Here is an 18708-nt window from a genome sequence, read left to right as displayed (position 1 = left end):
TGGCCCATAGGGTAATGCTAGCCACATCCTCCTCACTTACATTTTTGTGGAAATACTGGCATAGACATATGGAGAGGTGATTCACTGTCCTTCTAAATGTAATCAAATTGAATGATAACAGAACATCCATGGGTCTTGTTGCAGCCTATCAGTTCTCCCGGTCTCCTCTGAAACTTAACAGCTCAGGGCCCTATGTGTCTCAATTTGAAGCTTGTCATGTGTTTTCTAAACCAGTCACATGTGCTGATGTAGGAAGCTCTATCAAAAGTCATTTCTGAACCTCTACTGAAAAGGGGAAACTTCCAAATCCACGAAGTCCCTCTGCCCCTGGCAGCAACAGGGATTCCAGAAGGAAACTGAGTCAGAGGCTTCAACTATTCTCGTCCTTATGGTTTCTGTCTTTTCAGGTTTTGTCTGTCAGGGACTGAGTCCCACTATGCTCCCTGTCCCGGTTCTTTCTGTCAAGGGGAGGACATAGAATTCTTATAGGAACCTTCAAGGGCCACCTGGGCAGATGCTGCCTGCCTTCAAACATGTTACCTCTCATAGAGTAGGAAGCTAGTCCCAAGAAACTCATCTACACCTACACTGTACATGTGCACATCTGTGTCATGTAGATGATACATCTGTGTCATGGGACCTCCAACTCACCACCAGCACAGGGAATGGTACAGGGATGTGCTCTGAGCATTGCATCCCTGTATGATGGTGTGTGTGCATTGTCTGCATGTGCACATGAGACCGCCCTGCACAGTGACACACATTGACTCTGTCATTAGCACTAGTGGCTCACAGGAGGCTCCAGGACAATGCATGCTCCTCCTACTGTTCTGGAGATCAGGGCCAGCAGGGTCTTTGACACAAGCCTGTCACTTCCATCCTAAGAGAAGGGCCACTCTTGTGGTGTCTCCTGTCTGTTCATTGGTTCAGATGACTTGCTTCTGTTGTGCTCCCAGGGAGCCTCTTCTTTAGGGCCAAAGCCAGGTCTTCTCAGTCAGGCTAGTGTTTTACCTTGGGTGATGTTTTATAGATGTGAGGACATGATTCAGACCCCAAAGGAAAATGACTCTAAAGACCAAGCTCCTGGCAGCAGAGACCTAAGCTTCAATCTGACCCCTACCCGCCACACTGTGCACATATTTCCTCCTGCTCCATCCCCAAGGCTCCCCAACACTCCACTCACTCTACTTCCCCTCCCTCACCACTGTTGGCTCAAGTCAGTCCAAATAGGCTAGTAAGTAATCCATGCTATCAGCTACCAGGATATGGAGACACCTGTAAAACTCAGCTTCCCAAGAGGAGAACACACATATGGCCCAAGGACATGAGCCATATCTACAGATGACTCTGTGCGTGACCATGGAGTCATGCATGCAAACCCCAAAAGCATGAAAGACAAAGGGATGGACTGAAGAGATGGCTCAGTTGGTAAAGAGGTGGCTTTGCAAAATTGAGGACCCAAGTTTGATCCCCAGAACCTGTGTAAAAAAAAAATTAAAAGCTGTGCACATTTATAATCCCAGCACTGAGAAGGTAGATCTCTCAAACTCACTAGCATACCTAATCTGATGAAACCCAGGCCAACAAAAGACCCTATTTCCCTATTTCAAAACTGTACATAGTGTTGTCCCACACACACACACATACACATACATACACATACACACACACACACACACACAAAGAGAGAGAGAGAGAGAGAGAGAGAGAGAGAGAGAGAGAGAGAGAGAGATTAAAAATAGGATTGAGCCACAGAGGACAGTAAGAAATTGGCACCCAACACTCCTAAATTGTCAGCAGATCCTGCTGAAGAAATTGAGAGTGACCTGGGAGCATAAGTCTCTGAAAACCCCACAGATGAGACAGGAGATGTCACAACTCCTGGCAGAGGAGGTTCTGACCAGAGGATGTGCAGAAGGTGACTCCTAGTGGAGCTAAGCAGGACACAAGCAGCTGTGACTACCAATGGAGACACAGCAGTGCTGCACACACACGAGAGGAGACATGCCTAACCGGAGTGGCTTTTTTGCACACAGACTCTCCAGAAGGCTGAGCACGCACCACCTGCAGACACTGACATTTGAGTTGGGACTGTCACTGGGAAAGACTTGTAATGTTCTTGTCCCCGCCTTATAGTTTCAAAACAAATAATCTAGTTTCACTTTCACAGTGAGTTTTCACTCAGACACGAAAGGCGTTTTGATGGCTGGGTGAGACACTGGGAAACTTCAGCTGCCCTTCAAGATTCCTTATCATAGGACATTCTTGCCCTGCTATACCAAGGACCCCTACCTCTGGTCAGTTAGCCAAAGCCTTGCAAGGAGGAATAAGACAATCATGGGATCATGGTTATTTGACCCTCTCTCTAACATGTGTTGGCAGTGCCCAGTGTGGACACTAGGCTCCTGCCTACCTTACCTCGATTCTAAAGCTCCTGCCTTTCCCTGTGTGTGATTGCCCAGAGTGGCCTTCCCAATACGGGGAAACAAGTTCCCCTAAAGGAGCAGCTCCTGAGTACTGAATCAAACATTGACCCCAGCCAGGACTTTTCTAGGAAAAGCCTAGACTTTCTTCCTGTGTTCCTAAGACAAGCAGCTAAAAGCAGCTTCCAATTAAAATGTTTTAATGAAGGAGTCACTGAGAAATTCATCACTGTTGTGTGAACTCAGGGTAGTTCCTGCAAGTGACACTGTTTCCCAGAGTTGTTTTCTTCCTGGATTAATAGAGTCGGTTGTGTATGTGTGGGTGGTAGTTGGACTGTCTCCTCTTGGTCACGCCCTCAAGTCAGGATGTGCTTAGTGAGAGCTACACCAGAGTTCACTTCCAGAGGAGCAGGTGAGAAGCTGGAGCACACATCCAGGTAAGGACTCATCGGGGCATGGCAGCAGAGTGTTGGGGCCCTAAAGACTGTGGGGTGAAGCCCTCAGGCAGGGCGTCCTGGCTGCAGCCTCTCTGGGACCCTGTCTCTTCACTGGATGCCTCTGTCTTGGGGATTTGTCCAGAGTAAAGGTGAGACTGAGATAGTGTTCGAGTGCCCTGGACATCAGGAGCAGAGTAGATACCTCCTCCACAGGTGCCTCCTACTGAGCTCCAGGAGGAGCAGAGGCAGCCGCTAGATTCTTTGGTGTGTATGGGTGGGAAGAAGAGAGTAGAGCACTCTTCCTTGTTATAGGACCATGGGTACAGAAGCCAGGGCATGCAGTTGCCCAGGCCTACAGGAGAGGGACTTGATGCACACGGGTGAACTGTGTTTGATATGTGATATGTATGACCTTCTCTGAAGCTGGTCACTCAGAGAATCAAGAATCTATGTCATGCTCAGTCAGGGACCCTGTGGATCCTGTTGTGTGGGTCTCATTTAATATAAGTAGAAGCCAACCTCTGCCTGTGAGGTTGAAGGCTCATTTTTCCTGTGACTTTCTACTTCAAAATTCTTGAGGCTCCATGCATGCAACTCCCAGATCAACACTGTGCTGTATGAGATGCTCCACAGAGGGGGATCAGATCTGCTTCTTTTTTTTTTTTTTTTTTTTTTTTTTGGTTTTTTCGGAGCTGGGGACCGAACCCAGGGCCTTGCGCTCAGATCTGCTTCTAACTGTTTTGTGGCTCAGCACTCACACGGGTAGACACAGGCCATGGGGTCAGACCCATCAGGAGATTCAGCAAGGCATTAATTGCAAAGGCATTGGGAGAGGAATGTCCGGAAAGGAGACATACCATGTTGACTGTGTAACCTGAGTCCTCAAACAGAGATCCAATTCTGAGGGTTCCAATTCGAGGGTTCTGCTGGCCCCTGTAAGAAAGCAAATAAGGCTGGGGATTTAGCTCAGTGGTAGAGCACTTACCTAGGAAGCGCAAGGCCCTGGGTTTGGTCCCCAGCTCCGAAAAAAAAGAACCAAAAAAAAAAAAAAAAAAAGAAAGCAAATAAAATTACAGGGAGGGAACTTAACCAACACAGTCCTTGGGCAAGAATAACAACAAAGTCTGTTGACCCATCTTTAAGGTACTAACATGAGCTTTGGGCTTAAACAGAGGAATGGGAAGAGCACCATCATTAAGAAGTCCTGGTCACAGTGTAGTCTGGTTGGTTACTGTCTCAGTTCTGATTGAGTAGGGTACTGCCAAGAAGTCCTTGTTGAGGGATAATGGGGTTCCAAGAAGTGACTCCTCCTGCTGGGGTGACTGTGTTAAGGGATCTGTGAGAATGTAATTCTGACACTCTGCGCTACTTCAAATTAAGAACAATGACTGGAGACTTTTCGTGCGTTCTGGGAGGGACCTGGAACAGGACATTTCAAAAGCCAACAGATGCTTCAGAGGCTCTTGTCTTTGTTTCTTCAGCCATAAGGAGTTTGGGGAGGTTAGACAAATGCTCCTTGAGTAGCTACCATACTTACATGCACAGCTGAGCATGAACTGGACCAGAAAAGACACAGCTGCACACAAGGTGGACACGGGTTCATCCTGCTTCTGGTCATTCTGGTGACTTGGGTAAAGAGGTCCTGTTATAGCTGGCAGAACTCCAGAGGTTCCCAGGGCCCGAGAGCCAAGGTTGCCAGGACCTGGGACCACAGACAAAACAGAGGTCTGAAAGAGGAGCAGTCCTAACTTCTCCCTCTTTGTGATCTCACCCTCACCAGGGTGGCACGTGACCCCAGTCCGCTGGAAAAAGGCTGTGAACTCTCGTGTTAGGATGTGGCGTGGAGCAGTTAGTAATTTGGAGAAAAGCCAGAGCCACACTAGCTGTGGAGAATCAAGTTTGTCTCCTTCCTCTATATATGTCCCAAGGAACAAACTCAGGCAGTCAGACTTGGCAGCAAGTGCTTTTTAGCCGCTTGGCAGAGGGCTCTTTCTTTCTTTTATATTTTTCTGGTGCCTGTTCTTCCAGAGTGCTGGGATTAAAGCCAGGTGCATCTACACCCGGAAAAAGACATTGAAAATTTGTGCGTGTAGGAGTGTGTGTGGGTGTGGGCGTGGGTATGTGTGTAGGCGTGTGCATGTGCATGTATGTACGCACAAATCTGGAGGTCAGAGGGCAACTTCGTGCCCTGGCAGTCATAGTTTCGAGGCAACCGCCTTTACCTCGCCAGCCCTTAAAAGACATTTTTAACATAGATTGATTCAAGAACAGGGGTTAATAGAAAGAATTTCAGGAAAAGAGTAAGGCATACCCAAGAGTCACATGCCACCCCCTAAGGGGCAGAAGCCAAGGGGGAGAAGCTGGTGTTGTTCCCCTCTCCAAGGAAAATCACATTTTGTTGTATTTAAAATAGGCATGTATTGGATGTTGGTGTGTTTTGAAAGAATTGTCTTCAAAGACTTACTAAGAAATTTAAGTGATGGGGTTAGAGCAATAGCTCAGAGGTTTAGAGCACTTACAGATACAGGTTCAGTTCTCAATACACACATGGCTGTTCACAACTGTCCACAAATCCAGTTCTAAGGGTTCTTCTCTTCTCTTTTCCTCTCTCTTCTGGCCTCTGAGGGCACCAGGCATGCGTGTGGGGCACATACATTCAGGTGAAACACTCATATACCTAAAAAATAAATGAACAAGTAATTTTTTTAAACTAAATGATCCTGGGTGTGGTGGCACATGTCTTTACTCCTAGTACTCGGGAGGCAGAGGCAGGTGGATTTCTGTGAGTTCAACAGCCTGGTCTAAAGAGTGAGTTCCAGGATAGCCAGGACTACACAAAGAAACCCTGTCTTGAAAAACAAGCAAACAAACAAACAAATTTAAATGAGTTTGCAATGATGTTTCTGAGGACTGTAGGCATGTAAATCCTGGGTCACAGGCTCAGGAAGGTAGGGTACCATTATTGTAAATGGAAGGCAAAAATAGTCTTGTGTGTTTGAGTCCCAGAAAGTATCAGGCAGTTAGACCAAAGATATATCACAGGTTCATTGCCCCTTGGGACAACCTCCCAGTTCTTTCTTTCTTCCTTTCTTTCTTTTTTTCTTTCTTTCTTTCTTTCTTTCTTTCTTTCTTTCTTTCTTTCTTTCTCTCTCTCTTTCTTCCTTCCTTCCTTTCTTCCTTCCTTCCTTCCTTTCTTTCTTCTTTCCTTCTTTCTTTCTTTCTCTTTTTGAGGTAAGGTCTCCCTGTGTAGCCCTGGCTGGCTTTGAACTCACAGAGATCTGCCAGCTTCTGTGTGATTAAAAATGTGTACCACTGCATGTTTTAACATGGAAATGTTTTATATAAAGGAATATTGTCTCTGTATAAGTAATCTTTCAAAACAAAATGTTATATGTGCTGGAGTCTCGATCCCATGTCCCCATTGTTTCCCTGTTTTTCTACACTTTCTCAGAAAGGGAAGCTGGAGGCAGGCATAACCACAGGGTGCTGGAGGCACTTGACTCCGTCTTGTTTATGCTGGCTCTCAGAATCCAGAAGGCCATGATCCAGGGTGCCACTCTCTGCTGAGCTAGGCTAGACACTCAGGTGGCCAGGGCTGGTCTTGTCACTGACGAGGAACAAAGGGTAGAATACACACACTGGAGTTTGCACTTAGAGCCCAGAGGATTCATCTGACCTGGTGGAAAGAAAATATCCACCTGTGGTTCTCAGTCTGAAGGTGAGCCCAGAGCTCAGAGAGGGAAAGACTGCTGGACTGACATGTTTCTCCTACCCCCTTGACTGGGTTTCTCCGAAATCCATTTCTAACTAGGTCGCTAGGAGAGGCAAAGTTAGGCTACCAGAGAGAAAGAGGGGATAGCCATCCAATTTCAGAAGCAGCTTTGAGAACTGGGAGGTTGTCCCAAGGGGCAGTTCGATGCTTGCCCTTTCCTCTGATAGCAATCTCAGTCCACTTGGCATTTGTGTCCATAGGGCAAACCAAAGGCCCCCTTAAAGTCAGGGCAACCTGCCCAGCTTTGACTAGGTAGGCCAGGAACAAGAAGCTGGCCACCATACCTTCAGTCCTTCTGGGGAAAGATCTTGGTCTACTCTAAGGTCGTTCACTATGCTGTGGTTTTCACTTAGTCACCTGACTATGGTGCCTGACCAGCACCACAGTGACCATAACAAGGCTGTAGCACCATCTAAGCGGAGGTACCCAAGAGTAAAAGAGAGGTGAGCATCGAACCATCTGGGGCTCTCAGTGTGATGATCTCATGGCGGGCATGAGAAGAAGCCTCGGAGGATCAGGGTCTGAGGATGGTCTTGGTTTTGAGCGACCGAGAATCCTGGAACTCTTGATAAACAACGTTTCCAGCTTCCTAAGGAGGCCACCCCGAGAGTTCCAGCTTTCCGGGAGAATTTATGGTACCCTCAGGGCCAAGATGCCTCCTAATGTGAATGTTTTTTATGGCATCTGGAGGGGACTGCACAGATGTGTTCCCTGAAGTGAGGAAGCAACAGGGAAGTCCTGTCACGCTCAGTGCTAGCCGAGAGTTTCTTGCATCCCCCAGAGAGCTGAGTCCCCAAGGCTGAAGAATGCCAGCCCCCCAGTACTACTGGACCTTGTTCCCACCTCCCTGAGGCTCAGCCCAGACTGTTTCACTTTCCATGGGTGTCCCTGTCTCAACTTCAGCTGTGAATCAGTAGACATTATGTAAACAGTCTTTTGGCTGAGGCTGCTAACTTTCCATGTCACTTGAGTCCAGATGAAGAACAAGACTGACCTTTGACTGGCCTTCCTCCAGCACAAGAGTGTGGACTGGGCCTCCCAAGGGGCCCCCAAACCTTCCCGAGGGGGCTACTAGCAAATGTCCCAGAGAGCAAAGCGGTGCTCCGTGTCCAAGTCCGAGAGGCTACAGAGAGACTGGGCAGGGCCCCTTCCTACAGCTCAGTGGATCCAGATGCACTTGTTTGAGTCCCTACTGTGTGCATGGCGTGTGTCAGGGCTGTGGGAAACAGAGCTGATGACACCGTCATGGTCACTCACCTCTGCTCTCTTATCCTCCTCCAATATAATATTTATGTACACGTATACGCACACATGTATGTGTACATATATGAGTGTGCATGTGTTTATGTTTAGGGTGATGGAAGCTGGGAGAAGTTGGAAAACAGGTTATTACATATTTACAGAAGAGGCGGCAAACTATAAGTAAGGTTGGGTCATGCTGTCTCTGGGGTGCTCTCTGGCGGATGAGGTCCCTAACAGGAAGTATGAGTGATTTGCAGAGCCTTCTCTTTTATTGCCAGTCAACGTTCCAGGCCCCCTTGAGCAGGGTCTACTTATACCACAGAGGCTGCACTAGTAAGAAGGATGTGTGGGAGGGTATAAATCATGTGCTGGGAACGACAAATCAAGGCCTCAAAGGATGGTGCAAAGCGTAGCTTACGTGCCCAGGGACCTGGAGTTGCTGCTACCATAAGACAGAGCCAGGTGGGTTGACTCTGAAGCATAGGAGAAACTGTCTACCCACTAAAAACAGCATGTAGCCTGTCCTGTGGTAATCAGAAGAAGTATAAAACTCACTTGTTCTTTAAAAGTGTAGAGTTACAAAAGTAATATTTGCAACCAGGCAAATAGACAGAGCTTGGGTTTGAACAAGAAGGCACCGGACAGGCTGCTTGCCTGAAAGGTGGGTGCAGGTTAGACAGTGTCTAGTCATTTCTGGCATGATTTATTGTGGTGGGTGATCTTGGTTGTCAACTTGACTACATCTGGAGTCAACTAAAACACAGCCGCTGGGCTGTGTGGGATTTTCTTGACCTCAGATTATCTGAAATAAGAAGAATCACCCTAAATGTGAGCGGCACCTTCTGGTGCCCAGATAACACGGGAAGGGGAGAAGAAAGCTTTGGTTTTTGCCTTCGCCCTCACTGGAAAGTTCATCTAGCCTCCTGCTGCCTCCCCTCACCAACATCAGAGCCTACTTCTTCAGGATTTCAACATAGACGGAAGATAAGCAGTGACCCTCCAGGCCTTCAGCTCCAGACTGGGACTCTTGAGATGACCAACCTAGGGGACTGAACAACTCCCAGATTCTTGGCCTCTCTGGTACGAGACAGCCATTGTGGGACGACACAGACCACATCCTATAAGCTACCGTGCTCAGCGTGAGGGTGGCCAAACAAGTGAATGAGGACAGGCGGGGCGGGTGTGAGAACAGCAGAGAGAACCACCCGAGAGGACAAGGCGGCTCTGAGAGGCAGGCAGTGTGCACGGGACAGAGGCTGCTTAGTGTACAATAGAGAGACAGTTCACAGGTCACAGGTCAGTGTGACAAAACTGTAACATGACCCTGTTTCCGTACGAAGTCCAACTCGGACGGTTTGCCTGATTTGCTGTAAAGCTCTGAGAAAGAAGTGTATAAACAGCCAGTCCAGTGTGCCTGTCTCCTGACTGCCATTTGCTCATTGCTTTCCCTCAGCCAGCCCCACACCCCTTACCAAATGTGAGGACAGGAGGAGGGGCTTCACTGGTGCCTGAGGGCCCTGTATAGGTTCAGGAATCTGGGAAGGGGTGAAAAGGAGGATACTGGGCTTCAAAGCCCTTCTCAGATTGGTGCTATTTTCATGGGCATCTGCAGCTGCTTTAGGGACTTCTGACCCCCCTCTTTTTCCTTCCCCTCTATAGGGTCCAAAAAGCAAACAACAACAACAAAACAAAACAAAAAACACTGACCAGAACAATTGTCTCCTGAGGCCCATCCAAGGAATGAGCCATGATGGTCTGCTGGGCAACATACTCTGGCCTGTTTCCCAGAATGCTCTGGGCCCTCCTTCTGCTGGCAGCCTCCCTGAATGCTTATAATAAAGGTAAGTCTGGGTTTTACTAGTCTCCTGGTGGGAGGGTCAGACCAAGTTTGGGCCCAGGTGGTGACCTTGACTTCACAGACCCAATACGGTGGAAACTGTTGAAGGAGGTTGAGGTGAGCTACATATCTCTGAGAGCAGCACCAATAGTGCCTGGGGTCACTGTCGGGGCATTAGTTGGGGTATCAAAGATCTAGGCTGCAGAGTAAAGAGTGTGCTCTCTACACAGAGTGGGACGAACCCAGTTGCACTGTGCCTGAGGTGTCTGCAAAGAGAGGTGACCGCGTGGTGATGGCCTGCAACATCTCTAACACCTTTAGAGATGTCACCATAACTTTGACTGCCGGTGAAGAGACTAGAACCATCTTCAAAAAAATGCCTCCAGGAAACTACTCTAAGGACTCATGGCAACTTCAGATTCAAGGAGGCCAAGCCCAGCTGGTGATCACAGATGCTCAGGACATCCACGCAGGGGAGTACTGGTGGAAGCTGAGTGGATTCCAGAAAAATTTCACAAACTTCACCCTGGATGTTACTGGTGAGCTGTGTGCTAGGAAGTGAGTGGGCGAGCAAGGGAAGAAGAAACAGAGAGGAACCCCTCACAATTGAGCTCTGGACTCCACATACAAACAAGGACCCTACATGTCTAAACCTACTGCCCTCCCGACCCTTTCCTTCCCAGTAGAGTCCCTCTGGGTTCCGCTCCCTGTGGTCCCTCACACCAGTTCAATCCAGCACAGTCATATGAACCTGTAGGACACGGGGGTAACATCAGAATTCCTCCTGACGTAAGGTCGAAGTACATCACAGCCACTATCCCCATTGTCTCTGGTAGGACCCCAAGACCAGAAAGAAGCTAAGGGCTGGAAACCACTCATGTTCTCTGATTCCCAAGGTAGAGGCCCTTCACAGTTTTCCCTCTCGGGTCACATAGCCCCTATTCCTGGAGCCCCACCCATAGCTCCCCCAACCTCCTGCACAGTCCTTTCCTACCTCAGGAGTCCATGGTGGGAGCATCGAGGAGTGGGAGAGGCACAGGGGTAGAGCGATACCAGAGCGAATTCATAATGCAAGGCAATTCTCATTCACGCCTCTGTTTCAGGTCTAGCCACTGACAACCAGAAACCAGAGAGCTTGCCAGTCATTGCTGAGCCCCAAACTGCAGTCAGGACAAAAGCTGTCTCCGTCATCATCATCATCACCGCCCTCACCATCATCGCAGGAATGAGTGCATTTGCTTGGTACAAGCACCGCCGTTCCCTGAAGCTCCGAGGATACAAATTCCAGCAGATACAAACACCAGTACCTGGTCTGAGTCATGGGTCCCCTGGTGGCCCCTACCTGATACTGCCCTAAAGTCTCCCAATCCCTGCCCCAAAAAGATACGTAAGAAGCCCTGTTAGCTCCAAACAACAGACTACAGAGAACCTCACCTGACAATCCAAGCCCTGACTTGGGACAAGGTCACAGGAGCTCTCTGTCCCCAAGCCCTCATTTTGACCTTAGGACACCCAGAGGTCAGAATGGGGTCTGTACTCCTCAGGTTCCTCCCAAGACTCTAGGGAAATTCACACTGAGGGCAGAGCTGTGGTTTTTAATTGAGGATGCCCTGGAAATTGACCGAGCCCCTCCTGTACTCAAAACGTAGACTCTGTTGGAATTTGAGATACATCAAAGTATTTGAGACTATCCCAAGTGTGTGTGGTGTCTGTTTATCTGTGTAAGCTCTCTGTGCTGGAGTATCTGTGCCTTACACAGGCCTGAGCCAGGATCTCAGGCAACTTCTCCCTCTCCTCTCCTCTTCCCTTTCTTTCATATTTCTTTCCTTTCTTCCTCCCTCTCTGTCTCCCTCTCTCTCCAGATGAGGAGGCTCTAAGCTTTATGGGTGATAGGATCCTGAGGGGAGCCCCCTGCAGAATGGATCTCTATTCTTGGAGGATCCAGAGCAATGCCAACACCATGGATTTGGAGCCCCTGGAGCCCCCATTACCCTGCGAACATTCATGGACCTATCACCACCCACTGGCAACAGCAAGGAAGAGCCTTGTTTGTATTTGCTAGACACAGTAACCCATGTCCGACGCCTGGGGAGAGGCACGGGATCCCACCATGTCCTAAGCAGAGACTGGGACATCAGGTCACCAGAAACAGGCCTCATAAGCGATGATCTGGGCCTCTCTCTGACTCTCAATAACACACTTTCCCCTGTGATCGCTGGTTGCTCACTCTGCTCCTCTACTTTTACCAAAATTGGGGAAATTCCAAGTAGCACAGCCTTTGGCCCTCAGGGCTTATTCCCTCTGCCTTTTAAAGGGGAGGCCTGAGCTCCTTCCTTGCTAAACTCACTCCACTTCCCTATGGTCTCCGGTGCCTTCAGGAGCTTGTGGGAGATTCCGTACCAGCTTTGCTCCAGGTCCACAGAGCGTGTCTTCTAACTCACAGTACCTTCACAGGTCCTGTTGTTAGGGCCCAAGATGATGCACCACCGCACTCCTACCACAAGGGGGTGGTGTGGGCCTATACGCGGGGAGCCCTCAGGGACAAGGAGCTCATTGAGGGGGCAGAGGCCCGCTAGTGGGCACTGCTTTTTTAGGGGGACAGCTGGGCCCTCGGAACTCCTCGTGAACCTCTCTCATTGTAGACCCTCTCCCTGACTTCCTACTTACCTCCACCCTCACCTGCTGTTCCTCTTGGGCCCATTATCTTCCTTGTAATACCAACTCGAATAATTTCATCTTCTATACACTATAACTCATTCTTCAGTAAAACACTTCATGATGCAAATTGTTAAATATAGTAAATCAACAATTCTATAAAGCCATGGGGCTGCTAGGAAATACACAGGTTATTGAGAAACATTAAAAACCCACAAAACGGGGCTGGGGATTTAGCTCAGTGGTAGAGCGCTTACCTAGGAAGCACAAGGCCCTGGGTTCGGTCCCCAGCTCCGAAAAAAAGAACAAAAAAAAAAAAAAAACCCACAAAACTCCTCTTCCTGTAAGCGTAGAGGTGACCTGTGAAGATGGTCCCTTGACCCAGAAAACCCCCACAAAACCATGCAAATCAAGAGGTTCCAACCTTCATGTTCACTTTAAGAACACCCAGGAAACTGCCCAGGTCATCAAGGGTATGCATATCCACAAAGCCACCAAGCATCTGAAGGATGTCACTTTAAAGAAGCAGTGTGTGCCATTCCTGCGGTATAATGGTGGTGTCGGTAGGTGTGCCCAGGCCAAACAGTGGGACTGGACACAGGGGCGGTGGCCAAAAAAGAGTGCTGAATGTTTGCTGTATATGCTTAAAAATTCAGAGAGTAATACTGAACTTAAGGGTTTAGACGTAGATTCTCTAGTCATTGAACACATGCAGGTGAACACGGCACCTAAAATGGCGCCGACAAACCTCCAGAGCTCGTGGCCGGATTAACCCATCCATGAGCTCCCCCTGCCACATCTAGACGATCCTCACTGAGAAGGAACAGATTGTTCCAAAGCCAGAAGAGGAGGTTGCACAGAAGAAAAAGATATACCAGAAGAAACTGAAGGAAAAAAAACTCACGGCACGGGAATAAATAAATGCAGATAAAGCAAAAAAAACAAACAAAAAAACAAAAAAAACAAAAAAAAAAAAACAACCCACAAAACGGGACTGGAAAGATGGGTCAGAGATTAAGAGTACTTGGTGCTCTTGCAGAAGACCTTAGTTTGGCTCCCACTACCCATGGTGCTCACAACCATCTAAAACTCCAGTTCCAGGGGATGCAATACCGTTTCTGACCTCCACCTCCTCCTGTATGCATTTGGTGCAAATTCGTACAATCAGGGGTGCACATGTAGATATAAAATAAATATTTTTTAAACCACAAAACACTTGCATGTTGAATTCTAAAGGTCACGGTTGAGGAGGCTTCCTGTTGCCCTTTACCTGGTCCAGATCGGGCCCATAGTAGCTTTGAGGTGGTGACCCTGAACCCAGGTGCATAAGGACATGTACCTATTGGTCTAAACTAAGGTTAGTGTCATCATGATGCTCAGTTTGGGCCAATTCAAGCCAAGACAGCCCACCAGATCCTCCGTGCCCTGGGTCACATTGGGGACAGTTCACCTGGCCCATGCATCTGGGGCTTCTGAAACTGTTACATACTGCCTAAAACCAGTCAAGACTGCTGCTACATAAAAGTCACAGCAGGTGTCAGCTCTGAACCCTCATCATAGTGGGAGGGACCGCTTAGCAGCCACAGGAATCTTACAAGAGAAACTATGTAGAAGCCCTTGACTTTGTTTTCCTCCTCCATGGCTTCTTTCTTTTCAGGTTTTCTCTGCTTGAAACTGAATGCTGTCCTACACCGTCCAGGCTCCCTTCTGTGTCTTTCCCCTCTACTCCAGCCACAGGGCTCTGTAAGGTCCTTGTGCCAGGCTCATGTGATCTGCCCCTCCCTAGTACTTTGATCCCTGTTTCTCTGTGGCTTTCCAACTTCCTCCAGCCGGCCCTTCCCCCATGTGCCCTGGGTCCATGCGATCAGGTACCTCGGGTCCCCTTTTTGTAATGCTTCTTTGAGTATACTCAGATTATAATCCTGAATGGTTTGTGCAGTAATAATAATTTCCCCTTAACGCCATATAATACCTCTTCATTCTGTATAAAGCAGACCAAGAACCCAATCATATTGTAGAAGTACTTCAGTTAATGAATCTACCTGTCGATAAATCTGAGCCCACTTTCCTGGTGTGCCAGTTTCCGGGTAGCCATTTTGTCCCCTATGCCAGGAAGTTTTCTTTGGACTTAGCATTTCAACCTTTTAGGGGACAAGGGACATCGTGTTCAATTTTCTAACTTCCAGCTGAAAGTAGGGCACCACTCTCAGGGCCCAGGAAGGTTGAATGGCAAGTCAAAGGCTGGGCAATGGGGAAGTCATCAGAAGAACCTGGTTAGCTGACCCAGCTGAAGAGACATGGAGTAATCACATCAGATGGACTGGTTCACACCAGTTTTCAGCAAGTCCAGGGCTCAGCGGTCTGCAGTCTGCAGCTGATTCCTGGGTGGTGTCTGTCAGCCAAGTGGAAATCTGTGGAGACAAATATAGACTAGAACACAAGTTAAAAATTGGGAACTTAAAGGAAAATCTTACATTTGGAACTTTCGGGCCCCATAATCCAAGTAATAGGGGAAGGGATGGAATTCCAGGACCTGGGAAAAGAGGATCCACACTCAGGAACAGACATGTGGGGAAACTTAGCTGTACTTATCTGGAATCCATTGACTTGACGTGTGACAGGTGCATTCTAGTCTTATGACTTCTTTGACCCCCTAAGATAACGTGAATTTTTAGTTTACAAAAGAGATAAGGAAGTTTTAAATATATTAAAATTAATCTGTACTGAGGTTCGTGTTGGTAAAACACCTGAAACAGACTCACGACTTTGAGTCCTAGCACAAACTATAGCTTTGGGTTTAAAAGCATAAACGTCTTTTTCTCAATCTAGAGGGCAAGATATGTGTTTCTATGTGAATGAGAAGCACCTTTTAGTCTAATTATATAATCAAAGGATAGTTAAAATCTTGAGCTTGTGACTATCAGAGCTCCATTGATCAGTGCTAAAACTCCAAACCTTTGAAGTCTTAGTGTAACAGCAGTGCAGAGGGAGGGAGAAGAAATCTAAAACATTTCCCATTATTTATCAACTCCACTGAGCAATGTTAAAACTCTGAACCTTCAAAATCTTAGTATAACATTAGCATAGAAGGAGGGGGGAAGAAGTCTAAAACGTGTCCCAGTATTCATATACCTGTAGGCATAACTATTAATAATTATTAAATTATTTCATAACATCAGAACTCGCATTTATACATCTTAAATCATTTTCTGAGCCTCTGACAGCTCGCATGGGTCTTTAAGCCTCTTTTTGAAAAAAAAAAAATCTAAATTTACCAGAGACACGAGTAGTTATTATTGAGAACAGTCATCGCAAAGTAAATTTGCTTATCCTTTAATTCGAAGTCTCTTAGCAAGGCAAACCTGTCTGTCTGCCTTGTCTTAACAAGAGGCGGGGTAGTTTAACTAACTAATGAACTGACTAATTAGCAAGGTGGCTGCAGCCTTGGGCGAAAGAACTGGTTGCCCGCTCTTGGCAAGCTGACAAAGGCTACAGTTAGCCTAGCTGTCGATGGCATCAGAGATCTGAGAAGGATAAATAGCAGGAAGTATAATCCAAACGGCTTATGTATCAGTTAAAATGACAGAGACCAATCCATTACCTAGACAGTCATCCCAAGCTCCTGTGGTTCCCATGGGGCTTGGGGCAGCGTCAGTCTTCAGCTTGTGGGCCAGATGAGCAGCTTTCCTGTAGAAGAGGAATATCAGGGGACTGACCCTACTTTGTCTGAGCAAAGCAGAGCAATCAGCTCTTTAGGAGTCCTGCTTGCCCACAGTTTGGGCCGGGTCCTGGCAGCAAGTGAGACAATGGAAAAGTCTTTGCCCAGTGGTTAGCGTTACCACAATCCAGGCGGAGTCTTCATGACTGTTATGCCCTACTATCTTCTTAGATACTTTGGGGGTTACTGCTAGGAGCTGGGGGGAGAGATTCCTGTCACAGTAAATGTTTTCCATTAAACATCTTAAACTACATATTCAGCAGATCTCTGACAAGGACCATTAGCTACTAAGTAACAAACTAAAATTTTTAGTTACTTGCTTTAGGCTCCACCTTGAAAGCATGTACAGAAGGCTAAATAAAGTTTTTCCTGTAATTAATTACATTAGCTCTTGGCAGGACTATGAGCATAGTTCTGAACCTATTATGGCTTAGTCATCTTTAACAATTTAATAAAAGTAACAATTTCTGAAAGGAAGCTTTTTGTTTTAATTAATACGGCCCCTAGGGAGAGTAGCAACTTTATTTTCCTGGTCCTTACATAGTGAACCATTATAGAATACTAGTTTCTTGTTTGACTCAGTTTACCAAAATAGCTATAGCTTAACGATGTTAGCAAAAACAAGGAGGTTGGATATACATTATTTTTTTAAATAAAGGTTTTATTTATTTTACATATGTGAATACACCATCACTGTCCACAGACGCACCAGAAGAGGGCATCAGATCTCATTACAGATGGTTGTGAGCCACCATGTGGTTGCTGGGAATTGAACTCAGCACCTCTAGAGGAGCAGTCAGTGCTCTTAACCTCTGAGCCATCTCTCCAGCCCCTGGATATACATTCTTAAATCAATCTCTGTTAGCCTGTGTAGACCTTAAGTAAGGAGAGACCCTTCACCAGACTATTTAGATTATTATCTTGTTATATCATAAGACAGGTGTACCTCAGTCTCTGGTGTTTAATGTTTGGTGCCCATATCTGTGGCCCTAATTTTAGCCTTTTGTTTATCTATTTATCAAGATAAAATAGTAATAAAGATATAATAAAGTATATTATAAATTTAAAGTGTCCTATACTCTTTTATAAGATCTTTAAACGTACGCTTAAAGATGTTCCTAAAAAATATCCAGTTTTCTTCCTCATTTAAGTGTTTTTTTAAAAAAACTCCAAAATTTCTTCTTGAAGAAGTTTAAAATCTCACCTGAGTGGTAGTGGTGCATGCCTTAAATCCCAGCACTCGGGAGGCAGAGGCAGACAGATCTCTATGAGTTTGAGCCCAGCCTGATCTACAGAGGAAGTTCCAGGGCTACATAGTGAGACCTTGTCTCGGAGGGGGAAAAAAAAAGCTTAAAGTCCCCCAACTGTGTGTTCCTACAATATCAAAATGAAGTACCTTTTTTTTTTTTTTTTTTTTTTTTTTGGTTCTTTTTTTTCGGAGCTGGGGACCGAACCCAGGGCCTTGCGCCTCCTAGGCAAGCGCTCTACCACTGAGCTAAATCCCCAACCCCACCTTTTTTATTTCAAAAGAGAAGACACGGGTCACAACCATAATCTGTGAGGCAAAACCAAGCTCCAAGAGTGCAAACGATTCAAAGTCTCCAAAACCAATACCACCTGGGTGTCTCATGTTACAAAGCTTGGCTGCTAACAAAGTATGCTTTTTTTATATGAATGCAAGGCAATGCGGCATTCATACCTCTTAAACAAACATTGTTTTAAACCCTGTCTTTCATAAACCTTGTTTTTAAAACAGGACATGAATTAACACAGAAATTAACATAGAAGCCATCCCAATTCAAAAGTATCTTTGGAGGTCTGTACTCTCCTTGGTCAGCCCATACCACATAGTTGCCCTTAACCAAGATGGTGGTGAAACCATAGGACATTTTTCTTCTGCAACTCTAGCAAAGATGGCTACTAGCCACACGGGCTTATAGCCCAAAGTGGAATCATGCCACATGGTTCTGTTAGAACTACCTGTGAATAGAGCTTCCATTACAAACCCCATGCTATGAGTTTAAAGTTAACCTTTTGTTATGGATATTATAGATTTTTTTTTTTTTGGTTCTTTTTTTCGGAGCTGGGGACCAAACCCAGGGCCTTGCACTTCCTAGGCAAGCGCTCTGCCACTGAGCTAAATCCCCAACCCCTATAGATTTTTTTTTAGCCATAGAAAAGTTATGTTATAGTTCCAGGCGATTAGATGAAACCAATAATGTCCTTAGCTGTTTTGCTTTGCTCTCCTTTCTTCCTGTCTCTTGACTTTAGAAGCACGTCTGGGTCTGAGGAAGGGAGAGCCATAGCCTAGTTTCAGAAACAGCTTTCTAGTCAAGTGGAAAGGCACAAAACAACGTTTTTGTTATCCACACATGAATGATGTTTGGATCCCTTTTTCACTAGATCCAGTGGCCAGAAAGCCCAGAGATAAATTCTGAGTTCCTGGACATTACTGGTTGTGACAGTAACAGCTAGACTATGACCAAGAAACGCAGAACACAGTCAAGGGACACCAATCAGAAACAGACACGCAGTGGACACGCTCATACATTCAAAACAGACAGACAAAATTTTCCTCATCTCTTCCAATGTTGTAATTTCAAGGGTTGGGGGTGCACCTTGGT

At 46.6% G+C, this 18708-nt stretch overlaps 1 protein-coding gene and 1 pseudogene across 3 annotated transcripts; both read left to right on the top strand.

Annotated features, from left to right (window-relative positions):
• Nucleotides 1–2824: 2824 nt before the first annotated feature.
• Sectm1b (secreted and transmembrane 1B) lies at nucleotides 2825–12533 on the top strand. 3 transcript variants are annotated; one of them, XM_063268790.1, is made up of 5 exons: nucleotides 2825–2860; nucleotides 8672–8954; nucleotides 9534–9715; nucleotides 9942–10250; nucleotides 10815–11401. In XM_063268790.1, exons 3-5 carry the CDS (start codon nucleotides 9622–9624, stop codon nucleotides 11066–11068), a joined length of 657 nt encoding a protein of 218 aa, XP_063124860.1. In that variant the 5' UTR covers nucleotides 2825–2860; nucleotides 8672–8954; nucleotides 9534–9621; the 3' UTR covers nucleotides 11069–11401. The 3 variants fall into 3 exon arrangements, with proteins under 3 accessions (XP_063124860.1, NP_954513.2, XP_006247944.1); NM_199082.3 differs by lacking the exon at nucleotides 8672–8954 and having other exon boundaries at nucleotides 2826–2860; nucleotides 10815–12533; XM_006247882.5 differs by lacking the exons at nucleotides 2825–2860; nucleotides 8672–8954 and adding an exon at nucleotides 9063–9351.
• A 199-nt stretch (nucleotides 12534–12732) lies between these two features.
• LOC108352230 (60S ribosomal protein L17 pseudogene) lies at nucleotides 12733–13579 on the top strand (annotated as a pseudogene).
• Nucleotides 13580–18708: the final 5129 nt, after the last annotated feature.

This window comes from Rattus norvegicus, chromosome 10, assembly GCF_036323735.1.
Source record: "Rattus norvegicus strain BN/NHsdMcwi chromosome 10, GRCr8, whole genome shotgun sequence".
Taxonomy (NCBI): Eukaryota; Metazoa; Chordata; class Mammalia; order Rodentia; family Muridae; genus Rattus; species Rattus norvegicus.
Note: the sequence above shows the minus strand (reverse complement) of the source record. Positions and strands in the feature narration are given on the sequence as shown.

Coding starts and splice junctions, on each gene's coding strand:
- Sectm1b (NM_199082.3), top strand. CDS start 9,622: ATGATGGTCTGCTGGGCAACATACTCTGGCCTGTTTCCCAGAATGCTC. Junction 9,716..9,941: donor CCTGAATGCTTATAATAAAG/GTAAGTCTGGGT, acceptor CTCTCTACACAG/AGTGGGACGAACCCAGTTGC. Junction 10,251..10,814: donor CTTCACCCTGGATGTTACTG/GTGAGCTGTGTG, acceptor CCTCTGTTTCAG/GTCTAGCCACTGACAACCAG.